The sequence below is a fragment of the Myxocyprinus asiaticus genome, chromosome 2 (assembly GCF_019703515.2).
Source record: "Myxocyprinus asiaticus isolate MX2 ecotype Aquarium Trade chromosome 2, UBuf_Myxa_2, whole genome shotgun sequence".
NCBI classification, from domain to species: domain Eukaryota; kingdom Metazoa; phylum Chordata; class Actinopteri; order Cypriniformes; family Catostomidae; genus Myxocyprinus; species Myxocyprinus asiaticus.
Genome location: NC_059345.1, coordinates 672,501 through 694,799, shown reverse-complemented (window position 1 = coordinate 694,799; position 22,299 = coordinate 672,501). Strand labels below are relative to the sequence as shown.

The 22,299-nt window shown below is 36.8% G+C and overlaps 1 protein-coding gene across 3 annotated transcripts in view; it reads right to left on the bottom strand.

Moving 5' to 3' along the window:
- The window catches only part of LOC127410360 (neurexin-2-like), a 495,400-nt gene that overhangs the window by 376,678 nt on the left and 96,423 nt on the right, over positions 1-22,299 (bottom strand). For 2 of the 3 annotated variants that reach the window (XM_051645599.1, XM_051645582.1), the window contains exons 2-3: positions 18,914-19,215; positions 3,648-3,671 (exon numbers count right to left, since the gene is read on the bottom strand). In XM_051645599.1, the coding sequence (XP_051501559.1) occupies positions 3,648-3,671; positions 18,914-19,156 (267 nt within the window). In that variant the 5' untranslated portion in view covers positions 19,157-19,215. The remainder of the gene's footprint in view (positions 1-3,647; positions 3,672-18,913; positions 19,216-22,299) is intronic. The other variant, XM_051645589.1, reaches the window with a different exon arrangement.

Below are 22,299 nucleotides of genomic sequence, written 5' to 3'. Positions count from 1 at the left end.
ACTGATATCACAAAGCCAACAAAACCACAGCCAATATCTCTTGTGCCACCAGACGATTCTCTAATGCCACACTGCAGAATTAATGCTACATGCAGGTCATTCTTTCTGGCACAAATATAATTTCCCTTGAACTTATAAAGACTACTGCACTTCAGTAATATTTAACTGTTCATGTTTAATAATTAGGTTAGTGAGAGGATAAATTCAGTCATCTCTCACACGGCGGCCGATCGCTGTAGATCCACACTGGATGGAACGAGTGTTTCACCGCTCGGGCTCAAATGCACTTTGAACTGTTGTATAAATCAGAGCGGCTCTCGTAATGTGGGTCTGGCCCTCGTTTTCTGCTGTGTTTTACGATCTGTCCGACCCACTCTGAAACAGACTCAATAAATCCACCTCACCTGGAAGGAGGTCCAGGAGAAATGGAGGTTCTGGCTGACAATTATCACCTTGAGTCTAATATCACAATGGCTTCCATTATACAGCTAATGGCTTTTTGTGATACTAAAGTAAACAGCACTTCCATAGCTGCATAGAGAAATAACCCTACTTCTCTTTATCTGAGGTTACACTAAAAGTGTACAGTACTTTCAGGTGAATTTGACCACAGACACTTTTAAACACAATATTGTAGCACAAAAACCTGCATCTTATTCCCTAAACACCTGCAAGCCAGTTTAACCAGATGCTATCCAAACTGGTATAGTGCTGCACTGTATTTAATTAAACTCATACATGACGCCTCCTTTCTGTATCTATAAATAAACAACACTATCAATGGGTGCGAGTTATTCTTAGTGAATTCTGAACATGTGTAACTATACAGTTCACATCGGTGTGCCACTACAGTATATACTTCCGTATCCTTCTCACCATGTGATAAGAATCTACGGAGCCCACTAGAGGAGTAAAGGAATTGAAGTTCTGAAATAGTTTTATGTTCCCTAACATTGGGCCTCATTCATGAAACATGTGAGTAAACTGGGAGGAGTTTACAAGCCCGGATTTGTTAGTAAAACGTGTGTATGTTAGTGAATTCCAAACATTCGTAAATAGGGGGCGAGTGCACGTTCATTCACAATTATCATAATCCATGGCCATGAAAATGACATATAAGGAAGGCTTCAGACTCACGAGTAAATGAGAATAGAAAGCTTTTAATCTATGGGAGCATTTTTGTAATGGAGCGCATTCACATCGTAAAATGCTGATTTAGCAAACACTCACTTGTTCATTCTAAAAATCAATGGCGGATTTAGGCATGGGCGACATGGGCAGCTGCCCAGGGTGGCATCTTGTGGGGGGGGGCATGTTGAAGCTGGTTTCGCCCAGGGTGCCATACAAGCTAGAACCACTACTGCTAAAAACAGTGAGGAACTTACAGTTACAGTTTTGCTGTCATCAGAGGTTCTTTTGTGATCAAACCAAGAGCTCAATAAAAATGGTTTGATGTGAAGCTTTAGTGTAAAAAATACTCTTTTCATGCCGACAGGAGGATGTCCACCACCTTCTCTGGTTCAGTAGTCATGACAGTTTCTCTAAAAGAACACATCTGGATGTCTTACACATGATTTACATTCAGTCGGGACTCGGTAGCAGGTGCAAATTGGGTTCATCCCAACTAATGTTTTGAATATATGAAAACTTTCATGAGTTTATTCCAGAACAGCTTTATGAATGATTAAAAAAAATAAAAATAATAAAAAAAAATTGTTCTGTGTGTGTTTCATGAATAAGGCCCAATACTTTTATCCATCCCATATGAAAATGAAAAGTAACCAGATTTTAACCACGATATTTGTAGTAAAGCCATAGTACCAGAATCATAATCATTCTGCCAAAAGACAAATAAATTAATAAACATGGTTCATTTTACTTTAATGCAGTAACACTAATTAATTTCTGGTACATGTGCACACACACACACACACACACACACAGACACACACAGACACACACATACAGACACACACACACACACACATACAGACACACACACACACACACACACACACACACACACAGACACACACACACACATACAGACACACCTACACAGACACATGCACACAGACAGACAGACAACACACACACACACACACACACATATACAGACACACCTACACAGACACATGCACACAGACAGATAGACAGACACACACACACATACAGACACACACATTTAGACACACCCACACAGAAACATGTACACAGACAGACACACACACACACACACACACACACACACATATACAGACACACCTACACAGAAACATGTACACAGACAGATAGACAGACACACACACACACACACACGCACACACAGACACACACACCCACACAGACACATGCACACAGACACACACACACACGCACACACAGACACACACACATACACACACACACGCACACACAGACACACACACACACACACACGCACACACAGACACACACACCCACACAGACACATGCACACAGACACACACACACACGCACACACAGACACACACAGACACACACACGTAGAGACACACCCACACAGACACATGCACACAGACAGACAGACACACACACACACACACACGCACACACACACACACATACAGACACACACATTTAGACACACCCACACTGAAACATGTACACAGACAGACACACACACACACACACACAGACACACACACACACACACACACACAGACAGACAGACACACACAGACACACACACACACACACACACACACAGACACACACAGACACACACACACACACACACACACAGAGACACACACACACACAGACACATGCACATGCACACACACACACACACACACACACACACACACAGACACACACAGTCAGACACACACACACACACACACAGACACACACAGACACATGCACACACAAAGACAGACAGACACACACAGACACATCCACACAAAACTGGTTACTGCAGATGTTTTTTTTGTTTTTTTTGTCTTTTGGGTGGAAAAAACATTCTTGTGCTACAAATGAGCCAGTTTTACTTTAAATATCATAGTTCAACTATTATTACTTTAGTAAAACTATGGTTACATTTCGTAAATGATGGCTAAAGCTACTGCGAGGGAACACAAACCTACATCATAAAATATATATTCTCTCCATGTCCTCTACGGGGCTCCGAAGAATCATACAATCTTTTGATCTTTTCTACGTTACATTCTTACTGCCTGTCACTCATCAGTCACGAACAGCAGGTGCGCTCAAATCAACGTACATATCTTTAAACATGATAAATAAAAATACAAGGGCATAAATAAAGTAGAAGGGCAAAACTTTACTGTGCTCAGCTGAGAAATTTAGCAGTCAGAAATGACTTACAGTTCTTTATTTCCTCAAACGGACAGAATGGAAATAATAATACAGGCTGAAGGAAAGGAGTGTGTAGGATGAATAAAATAAACAATGATGATCGTATGAGACAGTACAACGAAAAGAGGTGTGAATCTTTGTGTTTGTTTTAACAGCTACCTTCATATCAATGGAGATTTGTGTAGTCAATATAAGCAAACAGAACAGAAACAGGAAACGGAAATCCAGGGCAAACCAAAGTAGAAGACAATTAGAATGATATCTACCATATAATGCAGTTTGTTTACCATAGCGTGTCCAATGCCTGAGTGCTTTAAGAGAAAACAAGGACAGAAAATATATAGAAGAATGACAAATCGAGAACTCTTCTCAAGTGTGGCGGTTTTAAACTGTATTTGTCTTTTCGTCCAAAAGCAAAATATCCAAATGAAGAAATAAAGAAATTCCCTTTAAAACAGAAAATCTCTTCATTGTCAACCAAAAGAAAAACATGACAACAATATTGTTATTCTTGTTAGTACGTCAGTACACAAGTTAATCTGAAAAAAAACAACAAATGGCCCACATTCCGTGAATGACACAATGTTAGTCGTTTCAAAGGAACACAAACACAAAATCCCAAATGAAACTGGAAGAATCGGAAGCTGTTTTGGTTAGTAAGAAGACACAAGAGTAAGAGAACGTCATTCTCCACATAAAGAAAGGGGACGATTGGGTAGATTAGGGGGAGGGGCTGTTTTGAGTGGGAGGGGCTGGAGGAAAAGAGTATTAGTGAGTCATTCTGATTGGCTAGTCCTGTGAGTGGGCGTGGCCTGTGTTTTGGGCGGGGCTCTTTACAGGCCAATGTGGCCAAATGTAGTTTTGGAAGCAAAGCATGAAATCGCTCTTCTCTGGTTGACGACTATAAAGAAGCAGAGACAAATAAACAGCAAAGTGAGACATGAACAACTTCAGATAACAAAACAGTAAAACATGAAATCCACAGAATTAGAGAAATGTTAATGCTGCCGTCTTCATCCTGGAAAAAAGAGGATTGTTGTGATTATGAAACATCTTCTAGACCTTGTAAAGGTCCAGATCTGATCCAGACCAGCTTTAGACTCATGCCTATGCAGAAATAGCACAAAAATCACTTTATCAGCTGTGTTTGCTAAACTTAAACATTCAGTGTGTAAAGATCGTCCTGCAGTGTTTGCCATGAATTGTCGAGGACAGCTGTGCTGTTATGGGGCGGTCAAACTAGGATATGATGTCACAAGCCGGGGCTTCTGGTTTCAATAAATAATATATCACAAAATAATAATAATACTAGATTCAAAACGTTAAAATATAGTGTCTACTGACTTTTCTTTTTTGTTGCAACAATGAACACACATCTTTGGAATATAGTGTGACCACAGCTTTATTTTACTAAGAGATCAGACTTACGATTTTCACCTGAAGGGGCCAGTGAACAAGCACAATCGCCCGAGCGAGTTACACTGTTTACAGTTTATTCGATTTATCTACAGTGCTGCAGGACTCAATGTGAAGATGTGTGTTTTGTGTATGAACATTTTCCTCAGATTCTATTGACTGAGTTGGACTCAAACCACTGAACTCTTGAACACATATGTTTAGTCAGTAACATTAGTTTATCTTGATTAACCCTTTAAGCTCTGTTTTTAAAGATTTCCTGTTTCAGTGACACCCGAAATTAAAGGCTTATAACTCGACAAAGAAACAAAAAACATGGAGGGTCAAGTGTTTGGTGTCATTGTAAAGAAAACATTACAAATGTTTTAACAATATTGATTATGATACATTCTGAGACTCTCAGCCTAAGAAACTGCTGAAAAATAAATAAAAATAATAATGAACCAAAAATATACTTTTTTTATTATCATTCTGATTTGACATTATATATCTCTGGGTACAAATAAAACATAATAATTGTACATAAGAACTAATTACACATGCAAACACAACAATGACTAAAGGTTTGCATAGCATGCAGACATGATTTTAGTAATGAGATTTCACAGAATGAGTTTCATTCTGTGTCATTTGAGTCATCATTGAGTCTGTGTCATGTATTTGGCGCCATCTCCTGGTGGTCATATGTAACATTGTGCTTCATGTGGATTATCTGATGATCTATACATCTGATTATCTTGAGTGTGGACTCGTTTGAAAGATAATCACCTCCTCTAAATAATGGTATGTGATATTTTATGTGAAGTTATAAGCAAAAACGTGGCATATAAGCAACACCAACATAATTGTCAAAGACATATACTTAGCTATTACTCACTATATTTTTGTCTGTGAGTAAAACAAATAGACTGGTTGTATTCTACTCTTTGAGAGCTTTCCAACAACATATGACACATGACTATTTGATCAGTTTGATGTTTTTACTGATTGCAATAATACGTGCAATGCAATTTATTTTAATGAGTTATAAAAATGGAATACTTCTGATTTATCTGCAAATTTTAAAGCACTTGTTCAGTTTTGTTCATAATGTCTACATGCATTGGAAAGTAGAGCTTCTAAACTTTCAAACGACACCCATTTGTGTTGGTCAAAACAAGTTTGTTTTTCTTACTCTTTTTCTAGTTTAAAGCATAAATCACACCAAATTTAGTTAGATTTCTCTGAAAACAAGACTTGAAATCGCATGCCATTCTGATTCTGAAGTAATTGGTTCATGTTTTAAGGATTTGTAGATATTTTAACGAAAAAACAAGATCAAAATACTCAGTAATAAAAGGATATATATATATATATATATATATATATATACATTATTATTATTTTATTTATGTTTTTGCAGTGAATGAACAATGATTTTTATAGCATCTGTTAATCTCATTTATCAAAATACTGTAATGCAGTACATTATTTATTCAGTGTATTTACTAATGTTTTCATATACAACTTTTGATTTTAAATAATGCATTACTATACGTTGAAATTAACTTTAACCAAGACTAATAATTGCTGTAAAAAGTAAACTAATATAGTTAACTAATGTTATCAAATGGAACCTTATTTCAGAGTGTTACAATTAATGTTTACATACTGTATTCAACTTTTAATGTAAAATAATAATAATAATAATAATAATAATAGTAATAATAGCCCTATAAGCTTGGATGGGCCTGCAAGAAAAATCAAATAAAAATATTAATAACTACAGTTTTCCCTTTAAATCAAGGTTTTTGTAAAAATGTAACATATAAACGTTACTAAATTTGGTTTGATTTCTCTGAAAACAATACTAAATATTGTACGGCATTCTGCTTCTCGGGTAAACTTTAAGATTTAAGAATGTTTCAATATTTTATTGGTAAAACAAATAAAAAATACAAATATTCGGTAGCAACACTTCTAGAAATGAGCTAATCTATATTAGCATTCCATTCAAATTGAGTTTACCTTTTAAAACACAAACATAATGCCAAACATGATCTTATGATGTTATTACATGAAAAAACAAACAACAAAACAAGTACAATTACACTTGAGTGTGTAATTCATCCTGCAGACAACAATGACGCAAATAAAACGAATCGGGCAAATTGGTTGCAGTCTCGCCACCATCACCAAAAAAACTTGCTATACCGATAAAATCTATTTTTGCATTTCATTTTAAAGTTTCATTTATAAACAGGCATATCGTTCTAGTGAAATCAGTACAGCAGCTGTAAGTGAGCAGCTGTGGGAATCTGCGAGATGTGTGGAATCGTCAGAGACTGTCGGCACATCTGAGTGTCCGTGTCTCCGGGCATCCCAGCGGGACAGAGAGAAGAGATTACGAAAGTGCTTTTACGTGTCTCATCTCCCCCTGTGTGAGGGCTCATGCATTCCACCTCCAACAGAGAATAAATTAAACTGCTTCTGAGTAACGGTTACCGGGAGGTCTTGAGGAGGAATTTAAAGAGAACTTTTCCCAAGCTACACCCTGCTGAGATTCAAGACTCAAGTCTAATATTTGACGGCACATTCCGTCTTATCCGGGACAATCTCATCCAGTGGTTGGAGCTAATCTAGAGGATTGAGCGGATGAAGGAGTGTATCCTCACATGAATGACTTCATTCGGGAGAAAACTGTATCTGTCTTGCAGGTAGAATCTAATAAGTGGCTCTGCACAGAATCTGTGAACTTCTGCAGATTTCCACTGAATTCTAATGGCCTTCATTCACTGTTCTAGACATCTCTACAGCAGCGGTATTACCGTTGACAAAAACTACATGCATAAAAAAAAAGAAACTATCCACATATCTTTCATTAATTATTTAATCAAATGTGAAACCTTTCCAGTTTATAGAGCTTTGAAGTACATGTCTTAAGACATCTGTGTTCAGTTCCATTCTATTGTGCCTCATCTGTGTTTTGAGTACAAGAACACGTCTTGTGTGAACGGACCCTCAGCACAAAAACATTAAGCTTGTGTTGCTCTAATGACAGGAAAAATCCATATGATTAATTAGTCTAAATCAAATGAAATAAAAAGTACAGCGCAGATTGTTGGAAGTTTTCTTTTTATGGGGGAGTTTGTATTTGGGTAAGACTCTGCAGTTATTACTATAAATTCAGGAATATTCTGGAACTTGTATTACATCACTTCACATGTTACTGTCTCCCTATGGATCACTTTTGTTGTTCGAACACATTTGTACGTTGTTTTGAATAAAAAGTGTAAAATGAATTATACTGTAATTAGCTTTATATAATGTGTTTGGTACAGTATGTCCTCATTTACACAGCAAGAACAAACATGTGTGTGTATGTGTATGTATGTGTGAGTAAATACAGAGGTAAAATCGGCTATCAGAGTGAACACACACACACACACACACACACACACACACACGCATATACAAACACACTCACTACACACAAACACTCACTACACACAGACACACACACTCACTACACACACGTACACACACAGATACACACGCACACATGCACACACACGCACACACCCACACATACACACACATGCACATACAAACACACACACACGCATATACAAACACACTCACTACACACAAACACTCACTACACACACAGACACACACACACACACACACTCACTACACATACGTACACACACAGATACACACGCACACATGCACACACACGCACACACCCACACATACACACACATGCACATACAAACACACATACACAAACACACACACATACACACAGACACACACACACGCACATACAAACACACTCACTACACACACACACTCACTACACACACAGACACACACACACGCACATACAAACACACTCACTACACCTACGTCTTTGTGTTTTAGTGTGGACAGGTAAAACGGTGCCATTTGAAAATGATGACACATTTGTCGTGATGTAGTCAGTATGTCGGGAATCAGTATATCGTGAATCAGTATGTTGTGAATCAGTATATCGTGAATCAGTATATAGTGTGAATCAGTATGTTGTGAATTAGTATATTGTGAATCAGTATATCGTGAATCAGTATATCGTAAATCAGTATGTCGTGAAACAGTATGTCGTGAAACAGTATGTCGTGAAACAGTATGTCGTGAAATCAGTATGTCGTGAATCAGTATATCGTGAATCAGTATATCGTGAATCAGTATGTCATGAAACAGTATATTGTGAATCAGTATATCGTGAATCAGTATGTCGTGAAACAGTATGTCGTGAATCAGTATGTCGTGAATCAGTATATCGTAAATCAGTATGTCGTGAAACAGTATGTCGTGAAACAGTATGTCGTGAAACAGTATATCGTGAATCAGTATATCGTGAATCAGTATGTCGTGAAACAGTATGTCGTGAAACAGTATGTTGTGAATCAGTACATTGTGAATTAGCATGTCATGAATCAGTATATCGTGAATCAGTATGTTGTGAATCAGTATATCGTGAATCAGTATGTCGTGAATCAGTATGTCGTGAATCAGTATTTCGTGAAACAGTATGTCGTGAAACAGTACATCGTGAATCAGTATGTCGTGAATCAGTATATAGTGTGAATCAGTATGTTGTGAATTAGTATGTCATGAAACAGTATATCGTGAATCAGTATATCGTGAATCAGTATATCATGAATCAGTATGTTGTGAATCAGTATATTGTGAATTAGTATGTTGTGAATCAGTATGTCGTGAATCAGTATGTTGTGAAACAGTCAGTATGTTGTGAAACAGTCAGTATGTCGGGAATCAGTACATTGTGAATTAGCATGACATGAATCAGTATATCGTGAATCAGTATATCATGAATCAGTATGTCGTGAATCAGTCAGTATGTCATGAATCAGTATATCGTGAAACAGTATATCGTGAATCAATATGTTGTGAATCAGTATATTGTGTGAATCAGTATATTGTGAATTAGTATGTCATGAAACAGTATATTGTAAATCAGTCTATTGTGAATCAGTATATTGTGAATCAGTATATCATGAATTAGTATGTTGTGAATCAGTATGTCGTGAATCAGTATGTTGTGAAACAGTCAGTATGTCGGGAATCAGTACATTGTGAATTAGCATGACATGAATCAGTATATCGTGAATCAGTATATCATGAATCAGTATGTCGTGAATCAGTCAGTATGTCATGAATCAGTATATCGTGAAACAGTATATCGTGAATCAATATGTTGTGAATCAGTATATTGTGTGAATCAGTATATTGTGAATTAGTATGTCATGAAACAGTATATTGTAAATCAGTCTATTGTGAATCAGTATATTGTGAATCAGTATATCATGAATTAGTATGTTGTGAATCAGTATGTCGTGAATCAGTATGTTGTGAAACAGTCAGTATGTCGGGAATCAGTACATTGTGAATTAGCATGACATGAATCAGTATATTGTGAATCAGTATATCATGAATTAGTATGTCGTGAATCAGTCAGTATGTTATGAATCAGTATATCGTGAAACAGTATATCGTGAATCAATATGTTGTGAGTCAGTTTATCGTGAATCAGTACATCATGAATCAGTACATCATGAATCAGTATGTCATGAATCAGTATATTGTCGGGAATCAGTATATAGTGTGAATCAGTATGTCATGAAACAGTATGTTGTGAGTCAGTTTATCGTGAATCAGTATATTGTGAATCAGTCTATTGTGAATCAGTATGTGGTGAATCAGTCTATTGTGAATCAGTATATTGTGAATCAGTCTATTGTGAATCAGTATGTGGTGAATCAGTCTATTGTGAATCAGTCTATTGTGAATCAGTATATTGTGAATCAGTCTATTGTGAATCAGTATGTGGTGAATCAGTCTATTGTGAATCAGTATATTGTGAATCAGTCTATTGTGAATCAGTATGTGGTGAATCAGTCTATTGTGAATCAGTCTATTGTGAATCAGTATATTGTGAATCAGTCTATTGTGAAACAATATATCATGAATCAGTATATCATGAATCAGTATGTCAGGAATCAGTGAACAAGGGAGCTGATTGAGACGCACCCTCATTTAAATAATCAGGATTCACACCTGCAGATTGAGAGTGAATTTAGTTCAGAACCACACTGGACAACTTGTTGTCTATCTGTGTAATTACAATATGTATTATATGATGCGCATTATGGGTTATTATATGCTGTTCATCACTAACTGAGCTTTGAAACTTCACTCTGTTTATGACAAACGATAAAGAAATATCACACTCGCAATCATGCTGTACAGTATGTCCAGACATAAAGACAATTGTGATTCGGCTGTAGGTAATTACAGCCATGCTGATAATGAACAATACAGCACGATTGTGAGTGTGATATTACAGTAGTTTATATCAGTATAATCCTGCTCATGTGAACATCTGTTTGCATGCCAAACGACAGACAGAAAATAGACATTTTGAAGCTCTCCAAGCACAAACACAACATGACAACACTGTTGCTAGGTGACAAATTACTAGAGAGAGAGAAGCTGTTCCTCATTGCTAAGAACGCGAAGAACAGCCTTAAAAGAACAAACTTAGATGGACAGAAGGACGTAGAACGTATCGATGAGTTAAGAGTTGTGCTGTGATATGTAAATTCAGAAACTTCATATCAATTTTCTTTTTGATGGTGGATGATGACGTGGAACGAGTCCACAAGAACACATATGAATGCACATTGAGAAACAGCAAGACATCTGTTGAACTTCCTGCACTGAATTCAATAAAGAACCACTCAAGTGTTTATGAAATACCTTCTGTAGATATGCAGGTGTAAATATAATACATACATCTGGGAATGAGGGCTTTGCGAACTGCAAAAGCTATTAACTCTAGTGTAAAACAAGTACAATTTCTCCACGAGGAACAACTTTCTTTTTTTATTATTATTTAACCTCCTGAGACCCGAGCGTTACTATTGTGTGTATTTTCCATTTCCCTTTTTGATTTGTAACTAGTAGCAATTAATAAACAAGCAAAAAAAAAAAAAAAACATTCTAGAGCAAATAGTCTCCAACAAATTGATGTCCACATATGTGGACAGTGGGACTAATAATATCAAGCTATAGAGAGTCAAAACAAATTTAATCAGATAGTTTATGATGTTTCCAGGAGTGTTGAATATTCATGTTTTTGAGATGTTACAGACATTACATCAGAAATTAGCATAATTAATTCAGATTCAAAGTAATGTCCAGCATCATCCAATCACTGTCAACCATGTTAAAATAAAATGATACATTCTAAATTGTGAATCTATGTACTGATTATCATTGTCACATGTCTGTCAAACATGTTGAGTGATCCAAACATCATCTGCAGCCTGAAACTGAACTTTTGATCAGATTTTAGGAGTGAATGCACTTAACTGCATAGAGAGCTATAGGATGCTCCCTTGCTCCCTATTTAGTGAATGACTTAACCTCCAGTGTGCTGAGAGCGAGTGTGTGTGTGTGCGTGCGTCACCTTTGCTGGAATGTTGACATTATATTCATTCAGAGTGAGATGCACTTGCATCTATAATAGAAGCGCTGAAGAGAAAATGTCACGACCTCTTCCAAGAAACTCCAGTGAGAATTGAACTCTACACAGTTACCACACAGTGAGAAACCACGAGAAAACTGGAGTATGTGCATTTTATTAGTATCTTTACAGTAAAACAGTAAACACACACACACACACACACACACACAGAGAGAGAGAGAGAGAGAGAGAGAGAGAGAGAGAGAGAGAGAGAGAGAGTGTACAGGAAGTGTTTGTGAATATCTGTGTAAATCTATCACTCACCACATGGTGGAGCTGTTGTGCTGTATCGTTTAATTTACGTATTTCATTGACCTTTTTATTTATTTATTTATTTCTGACTGTTATATATTACATACAGAACCAATACCTGCACACAACACACACACACTGTGACACACACACAGAGGTATGACTGCATATTTGGAAACCTTTAAGACAAAGGACGTGTGTGTGTGTGTGTGTGTGTGTGTGTGTGTGTGAGTGAATGAGTGTGTTGTGTGTGTGTGTTGTGTGTGTGTGAGTGAGTGAGTGAGTGAGTGTGTGTGTGTGTGTGTGAGTGTGTGTGTAAGTGAATGAGTGTGTGTGAGTGAGTGAGTGAGTGAGTGAGTGAGTGTGTGTGTGTGTTGTGTGTGTGAGTGAGTGAGTGAGTGTGTGTGTGTGTTGTGTGTGTGAGTGAGTGAGTGAGTGTGTGTGTTGTGTGTGTGTGAGTGAGTGAGTGTGTGTGTGTGAGTGAGTGAGTGTGTGACTGTGTGTGTGTGTGTGTGTGTGTGTGTGTGTGTGTGTGTTGTGTGTATGTGAATGAGTGTGTGTGAGTGAGTGAGTGAGTGAGTGAGTGTGTGTGTGTGTGTGTGTGTGTGTGTGAGTGAGTGTGTGTGTATGTGAGTGAGTGAGTGAGTGAGTGAGTGAGTGAGTGTGTGTGTGTGTGTGTGTGTGTGTGTATGTGTGAGTGAGTGAGTGAGTGAGTGAGTGAGTGTGTGTGTGTGTGTGTGTGTTTAAGGTGAGACAGTACAGTGTATCATGGAGCCGATAGATGGGTTGTCTGTTTCTCAGTGTGTATTGTTAATTTAATTGCTGATATGAGAAACTCACTGCGTCTCTCATTTGTTCTGAGTCTCTGAGGAGAATAAAGACACTCTTGAATGTTTAAATGAATTGAGTCCCGGACAAAAGGTCTTTTTTTGTTTCCTCTCTGGACTCACAGCAGCAGCCAATAGCAATAGCCGTTATTATAGCTGACACGCCCCTGTGTAACTTCAGCCAATTACAATCCCTGTCATTACAGCTGACAAGCCATTCGTTCCAATCGCAATTACCAGCGCAGCGAGCGAGGCTTTGTGAGTGAAATTGATCACGTCTCACCGGTGCTATCTGCTGCTGCCAATTAAACCCACGCCACTGAACCGCTCACTCGCTTTTACTCAATCTCTATGTGTGTGAGAGAACCGTGAAGAAACTGTGTGTGTGTGCACTTCTGCTTAAAGCCTCTGATTAGAGTTGATTAATGGTGTGTGTGGGTGAATCGTTTCACAATGTTATTTGTTTGTGCTTGAGCATCACAGAGTCACTCGCTGAGTCATCAGAGTTTGTGTGGATCTTGTTGAGATAATGTTTGTTCCATCACTCTCTCATAATAAAGCAGCTGCTGTTATAAATGATGTTGAACGCACTTTATTCTCTTGTCTGGACTCATGGGTGCTTTTGTCAGCGTTCAGCAACTCTTTGTCATGTAAAATATCTCTCCTCATGTGAAGTTCAGGAGAGATGCGACCAGAGACTGTTTCACAAGAGACTGACTTGCCTTGAAAGGGACTTTGATGCAACTCACAATTGATTCCAATAGAGTTTGATGTTAGCATGTTGCTAACCTAACAATCAGCTTGTCATTGAAGTTTTTCACGTAACGTGTTGCAATTTTGGGACACATGTGTTTGACTAAAACAGGACATCTTAAGAATCAGCATAATTAAGTTGCCTACCTTTTGGAATAACATGCCTACGATGACTATGTAGGCAGCTCACTAGGTTTTAGAGCAGAACGGCCGTGTGTTGTTATCTGTTGTACTATTACTGTACTAAAGCTATTATTTACCCTTAAAAGGGTTTTGGATCCTGGAGTAAACAAACATTGAATCCTCCTATTGACTTAAGAAATGGCACCCTCCTTTTGTCCTTCGGTCATTTTTGACCCGCACTGAAAACCATTCAAAATGAATAAATGATTGATTCGTTTACAACAGCACTAAATACACCCTTAACCAAAATGTGTTTTATTGTGTTCTCAAAGTGTATAATGATAGGTAATAATATTTAAAGATTTTTATTTATTTAATTATTTTTAAAGGAAAAAGGCAAACATTGGCCTAGGAAGTCTCAATTTACATTTATTTCAAATGGAAGCCATGAACTGCAAGCTAAAAAAAAAAAAAAAAAAAAAAAAAAACTACTTTTATGTCCTATTTATTTATTTTTTACTTATTTTATTTTTTTCTCGGCAGAATTTAGTTTTTTTTTTTTTGTTTTTTTTTTTTTGTCTGATATAATTTTTTTTTTTAAAGTAACCTGGTGAAATATTATATATATATATATATATATATATATATATATATTATTTTTATTTTTTTTTCACCTTGTGCTTCAGGGCTCCCATAATTTCAACCACTTTTATCAACTAAATGACAACATTTTTAATTTATTTTGCTGGTAGAAACTCAGTGTACATTTTAGAGTTACAATTTTAGTACATGCCTATTTCACAAATTAATCTCTATTACTTTCCAGCAGTCAAAATGAGCCCAATTTGCACATCCATTGTAACAAATCTATTCCATCCTACTGATATCGAACAATTGGTTGCAGTGTTACAGGGGTTTAGGAAGGTGCTGCAATAGTTCTTTCTGCCATATAATGTTTCAGGAGACAATTATATTCAATAGATGTTTTACCATTGTACCCTTTCATATAAAATCACACAAGTAAACTTATTTACTGACATATTAACTGTTCAAAACTGTAAAACAACTCTCTCTGTGTGTTTGTGAGTGTGGACATGAGCAATGTGCACAAACCCCGTTTGAGAGGATGTGTGTGTGAAAGATGCAGTACCCAGTGGAGTAGGTGGGGGAGCTAGAGAACAGCATGGGGTGAGGGGCTACGATTGAGAGTCAAATTATATTCAAAGATGTACAAAATCTATTTAAAGCTGTTTATTACACGTGTCTCTGGAATACTTGATTTCTGATTGGTCAATGGTGGTCTAGCAATATTTGAGTAACAACCGCATATCCGGTGATTAAGCGATATCAGACCGGTCATCCGGGTATTGCGAGTCATCTTTCCTACTTCTCGTATGACTCTGCGATCTCCACAAGTAAGCTAATAATAATTTCAACTCATAAATGGTTTATGTGCATTTATTTATTTATTTGGCGAGTAGTCGTGTAATAAGCGGGATAATGAGCAGTCAGACGGTCATTATTTACAAAATAACCACTAACAGAACAAACCGGAGGTGCAAATCAGCTGCATATAATATAATAAGATATAAATAATCTTCTCATATAATAAGATCATTTCAACACAAATCAATATTCCATGTCCCTTTATTTAGTTATTTGATTGGTTAGTAGACGTGTACAAACCGGAGCTTCGCGTCAGGGTCCTGATCACCCAGTCAGGGATTATTTTACGATAACAACCAGCTGAATGTACCTTATCCCTTAGATAACATCCAGAAAGTCTGAAGGTGAAAGGTCCCAACTGGTCTTAAAACAATTTAAAACAAAATATTCCTTCTTTTTGTCTTAATGGGTCAATTTTGACCTGCTAAGACAAAAAACATTTTGTTTTAAATTGTTATTTCTCTTAAACAGTTATATATATATATATATATATATATATATATATATATATATATATATATATGTAATTTATTTTTATTTTTTTTATGGTCTTGGCAATGTCAGAATGTTTGGTTCCAGAACCAAAAACATATTCTTCATCTGTCCCGGGTCAAAAATGACCCTTATACAATAGGAGGGTTTCGTAATAAGGATTTTTCCTGCCACTGGAGCCACTGAAGCTTGAAGTTTCACTCACATATTAATACAGACAACACACCTCGTCAAAACAATCTCACTGAGAGCAGCTGCACAGAGCGAGTGAGGGGCCGTTCACACAGGACGTGTTATAAATATTCACATGCAATCAAAGCTGCAGTGATAAAGCTGACGTGAGGGATTTCTAGCATCACCAAACAGATTTGAAAACATAATGGGTGTTTTCAAACAGGTTTTCCGAACACTGCCCCTGTCTACCATTGGTTGGACAAACAGATAGTCCTGCCCCAAACTCACACTGGTTGAGACAATGTTGCTGTATCGGGATGCTTAAATGAACAAATGAATGTATTGAAAGGGTCAGAGTTCAAGCGTTTTCACTCTACGAAGGAATCAACCTACAAATGTCTGACTCTGCACGCAAGCTGGGATACAGCTTTAATTTGATTAATCGATTAACTGATTGACAGTCCATTTTATTAACCTTTCCTTTTCCTTTTCAATTTGGACACATGAAGTACAAGTCCGATCATTACAATCATTGATTTCTGCCTCTGTTCCTCATGACTGTGGACTTCATTAGAGTTTAGTCAATTTTCGACAAGAACATCAAGTTAAGATGCAGCTAATGGAGTCGTGACGCAGCAGGCATGAGTCTTGTAGCTGTCTGGATCAAGTTTAACAAGAAAACTCTCATTGTGGCTCACAGACCTGTGAAGAATTGCACAACAGACATTAGGAAGCACTCGGGAATACAGGGAGACTATTGAATCCAGCCAAATATATGGGGCTCATTCCTGTTATGCAGTACAATAACATGTCACCATCATATATGTCTTCATATACTTGAAAAAAATCATATTAGTTCGTTTTCTAGAATAATGACCAGGGGTTCATTTTAAATGGAAAACGTTAGCACTTTGGTCATTTTTGGCAAATCTCCCGGTTCTATGCACTTCTGACATGAAAAACTGACAATTTATTGATAAAAATAAATAAATAAAATCAAGCCATTTCTACATTTTATATCCTTTCTCTAATCAAAATGTTTTAAGTGACATGTTTTATTGGGAATATTGTTTTAATTGGTAATCCATTTATTTATTTATTTTTCTTGTGTCCTCAAACACCTTCCATTGAGTTAGTCTTTTGTCATTTTTATTTAACCCTTTAAGCTCGGATGGGACTGCGAGAAAAAAATATAATGTAGACATTATGACCAAAACTGAACAAGTGCTTTGAAATTTGCAGACAAATCAGAAGTGTTCGTTTTGATAATTTATAAAAAACTGTACATATTATTGCAATCAGTAAACACATCAAACTGATCAAATATCCATGTAGAATACAACCAGCCTATTTGTTTTACTCACAGACAAAAATATAGCGATTATGTTGGTGTTGCTTAAATGCTGCATTTTCGCTTATAACTTCACGAAAAATAATCTGAACACAGCATTATTTAGAGGAGGTGATTATCTTTCAATCGAGTCCACACACAAGATAATCAGATGCATAGATCATCAGATAATCCACATGAAGCACAATGTTACATATGACCACCAGGAGATGGCGCCAAATACATGACACAGACTCAATGATGACTCAAATGACACAGAATGAAACTCATTCTGTGAAATCTCATTACTAAAATCATGTGTGCATGCTATGCAAATCTTTAGTCATTGTTGTGTTTGCATGTGTAATTAGTTCTTATGTACAATTATTATGTTTTATTTATTTGGAGATGTTTTTGGACACTATGATAAATTATTTTTGTAATGCTATAACTTTTGATTGCTTTGTCGTATCAACACAACATTTTTCTCTGATAGATTTGACAAGATTGGAAACAAAACAAAAGCAGTTTTTCTGAGCCACCCAGAGATATATAACTTCAAATAATTTTTTGGCTCAATTTTGTTTTGTGATTTTTCAGCAGTTTCTTAGACTGAGAGTCTCAGAATGTTTCATAATCTGTATCATGAAATAATTTGAAAAGGTTTTTTTTACAATGATACAATGTTTTAGTTTTTTTGAGTGATAAGCCTTTAATTTTGGGTATGCCACTGAAACAGAATATCTTTAAAAACACTTTCAGAGCTTAAAGGGTTAACTAACAAAAAGCCACTTCCTTTATGAAATCATCCTCCAGGAAGTGATGTCATCAATAGCACAATCATAAGTTCGTATTAGCAATGGATATGATGAATTTTGTGATGTTTTGTAATATAAGTTGGTAGGCGTGTAACAGTATGAGATATTCATGGCATCACTTGGATTACTAATATTATTAACAGTTTAATATTTAGCTGTACCTATTATTTTGAAGTTACGGAGTTGAAAATGTACTGCATAACAGAAATTACTCATGTCACTTAAAAAAAAGCAACAGCAAATGAAATGTTTCAAACTGCCCTCTACCAAAGTGATTCCCGATGTTCCACTCATAAAACCATGTGGTTAGAAAAACACAATCAAAATCCATGTCAGCGCTCCATCTTACCTGTCGCAGGTTTCGGGTGACTTTAACATCATGCCAAGCATTATCGTTAAACTTCCCGTTCACCGGTTCCACGAGAGCTTCGAAGGCACCGGAGCCGAGGTTGATGACGAGCCAAACGGCGCCGCTTTTTAGCGACAGGTTCACGTAGTCCGCTGATTTTCCGGTGTGAAGCATTAGTCCGTTACGTTGAAGTGTTCGGAAAGACAGTGTGATTTCGTCCGTGCTGCTCTGGATCGGCGTCATCGACAGATCGTAGCAGAAAAACTCGTTTCCCTTGAAGGTGGCCACTGATTCCTCTTTACCTTCAAAGACGGAGAGAAAGAAAATGAACATGTTTACAAAATGAAAAACAGTTCTAGTGTCATTGCTGCTGTGGTCAAAGATGTTTTTAATTAAGTTTTACATAATTTATGTTTATTAAATGATGAGATCCAGAACTGATACCATCAGCACTGTGTTTGGAAACCAAGAAATTGTTTCCTATCTGATGATTTTCATGATGTTCAGTTCCATTAACGGTTCTTATGTGGATACTCTCCACAGCATCATATAAAGACATTAAATACATACACGTCTTCATACTGCAATGGCAACAAAAATCATCAAACACAACCAGTGTCGTCTGATTCACAAACTCTTAAGAGCTGATTCTTGTTAATGAAACGGTCGAAATGACTCAGGATTCAGTCTTGAACTCATGAGTTCTTGGTTTAACCCTTCCTTGGTCTTATGGGTCATTTTGACCCTTTTGAATTTGTAACACTGATTTACATCAACTTAACTTGAAGTTTTTGGCCTAAAACTTCATAACATCTTCCACAGACGTGATCTGAACCGGACAATGTCATTTCTTGTTTAAATTTCACATATTTAAACACATGTTGTCCTTAAGCGTTTAATGTTCAAATTCAAACGCGTATAATATAGGCTCTGTTTGCTCCATCTCTCTACTTTTGGTCTTAAATCGTTCGTCTAGGTGCCAGCTAACACTAGAAAAAACGTTTTTTTGTCTCTATAACCATCTATTCCAATGTACAATTCTGAAAGCCAGGGGACGCCTCAATGCAGCTTCAAAAACCTTGTTTAAAAAAAAGCTTCAAAAGCTTGAAATAAATACTCTGTTTGCTCGAGCTCCATACTTTTAGTCTTAGATCATTCCACTAGATGTCAGATGTACACAACATACAGATCTGAAAATCAGGGGCCGCCCCAACGTGGTTTGTGACTCCGGCCATAGACATCCAGTCTTTTTTGGAAGCCCCGCCCTTTCCCCATGTTTTGGGGAATATCTCAGCCTCTGAATGGACTACAAATATGATCTTGGTGTCACTTGAAAGGTAAGAACCTCAGGAACATATTCAAATGATGATTTGTTTATAACTAATAAATATAACTAATTAATAACAGTTTGACCTTTTCTACAATTTTATGGAGAGGCTTCTCAAAAAAGACTGGATGTCTATGGGCGGAGTTGGGACTCCACCTGCCTTTCGGATCTGTATAAGTTGATAGAAGGTGATAGAGAAAAAAAATGTCTAGTGTTAGCTGGCACCTAGATGAACAATTTAACACCAAAAGTAGAGCGATAGAGCAAACAGAGCCTTTATTGCAAGCCTTTGAAATTGAACATAAAAAGGGGTACATTTGACTCTTAAAGGTGCACTCAGTAAAAGTTTTACTCTTAAAGAATTAATTGTAATTTTGATACATTTGCATAAAAAATATTACCAATCACATGAGATGAGGACTCTAGTCATATCAGTAACCTTATAAAAGCTGTTTATATCTACATGGAGAGGGTCTCCTCATGGGGGCTGCCATGTTCAGATCACATGACCATACTGAATATTACTCACTTCATCTCAGTAACCGTCCTGTTATTGGATTTAATGAATCATGGTTGACTGAGATAATTAATTTCTGCTGTGGCATCTGAAACTGAAACCACTTCATTCTGAATGATGCTGCATCCACACCACTAGGTGTCACTGTAAGTCCAAATGACACAAACATTAAGGACAACATAAGGACCAAGGAGGGGTTAAATCAATCTAGTGACTCTTCTAATGAATCAATCTAACACATGTAGCACATGCAAATAAATACGAGTTGACTTTCACGAACGAATCAAATGACACTAGCTTCCTCAATAGTACAAGAAGAATCGGAATCAATATATTTTCCATTTCAACATTGAATTTGATGGGTTTTTTTACCTCAAAACAACCTATTAAACAGTGCGATGATACATAACGTATGAAAATATCAAAGTTATTTTCAGATGTATACGCTCCACACTCTCGATCAAGACTATTTACTGCGAAACTGTAGACTGGATTGGAAACATGCAAAACCATTCAGACAGATTCTAAGTGACATTTCACTATGCTTATGTTTATATAATTGCAGCATAATGAGGTTATATAAACGTAATTTGTTCAAAGAGGGTTTGTGTCAATGAATTAAAAACATTTAAACTCCCAAACTGCCTTGTGGATTCAGTGAAATTCATATTCACAGTTTAGCCTGATATTGAAGGGTTTTTTATTATTGGTTTTGGAGTAATTGCTTCTAAAGTGTTAAATACTCCGGAGAATCTGGCTCAGAGCGAAATCCGCTTGTTAAACGATTACATTGGTATTCCCAACCCACACCGACCACAGTCTGCAAGACGAACTTTACTCAGCGTTCTCTCGGGATTGACTCGCTCACAGCACAGCTCTACGATCTCAGAAGAAGCACTTTTTGAAATTTCCTCTGCTGTATTTTTCATGAACGACGTGTTCCGGTTGTGCTATAGTGAGGATTATGTCATGTTTTCACTCATGTGTGTGGAAAACACCAGAATATTCCTTTATTCATGAGGAGGGTGATTCTCTGAACTATGTTTGCACATATAAGAATCCTCTTGAGAAAGTGCAAATGAACCGAGAGAGCAACTACATTTGCATGAACTCATTCTCACATGACATAAAGTGTGTAATACAGCGGGTTAAATCTCACTGGACTAAATCAACATTAAGGGTTTCCCTCAAAGGCACAACACTGACTGCTAACAAACCCTCCTTTTTTATTATTTATTAATTTTATTTTATTAATCAAAACTGACTTTATTAGTGCATGTTATTCCAGATGTAACACTATTTGTGTTTGTAATCATAATATGATATAATAAATTGTCTTATCCGCTAATGTCATTAAGCTGTTTTATGATTCAACCACCCGTCACATCGAGATCATCCAGTGAATTCATGATGGATAAAGTCCCGTCTTAGACTTTAATATCCTGTTTCAAGAAAATAGATTACAGATGTAAAAATGATGCCATCATATCATGATATAACCTATACTTCACATAATTACTGCCTTATGAACTGCAATCTGCA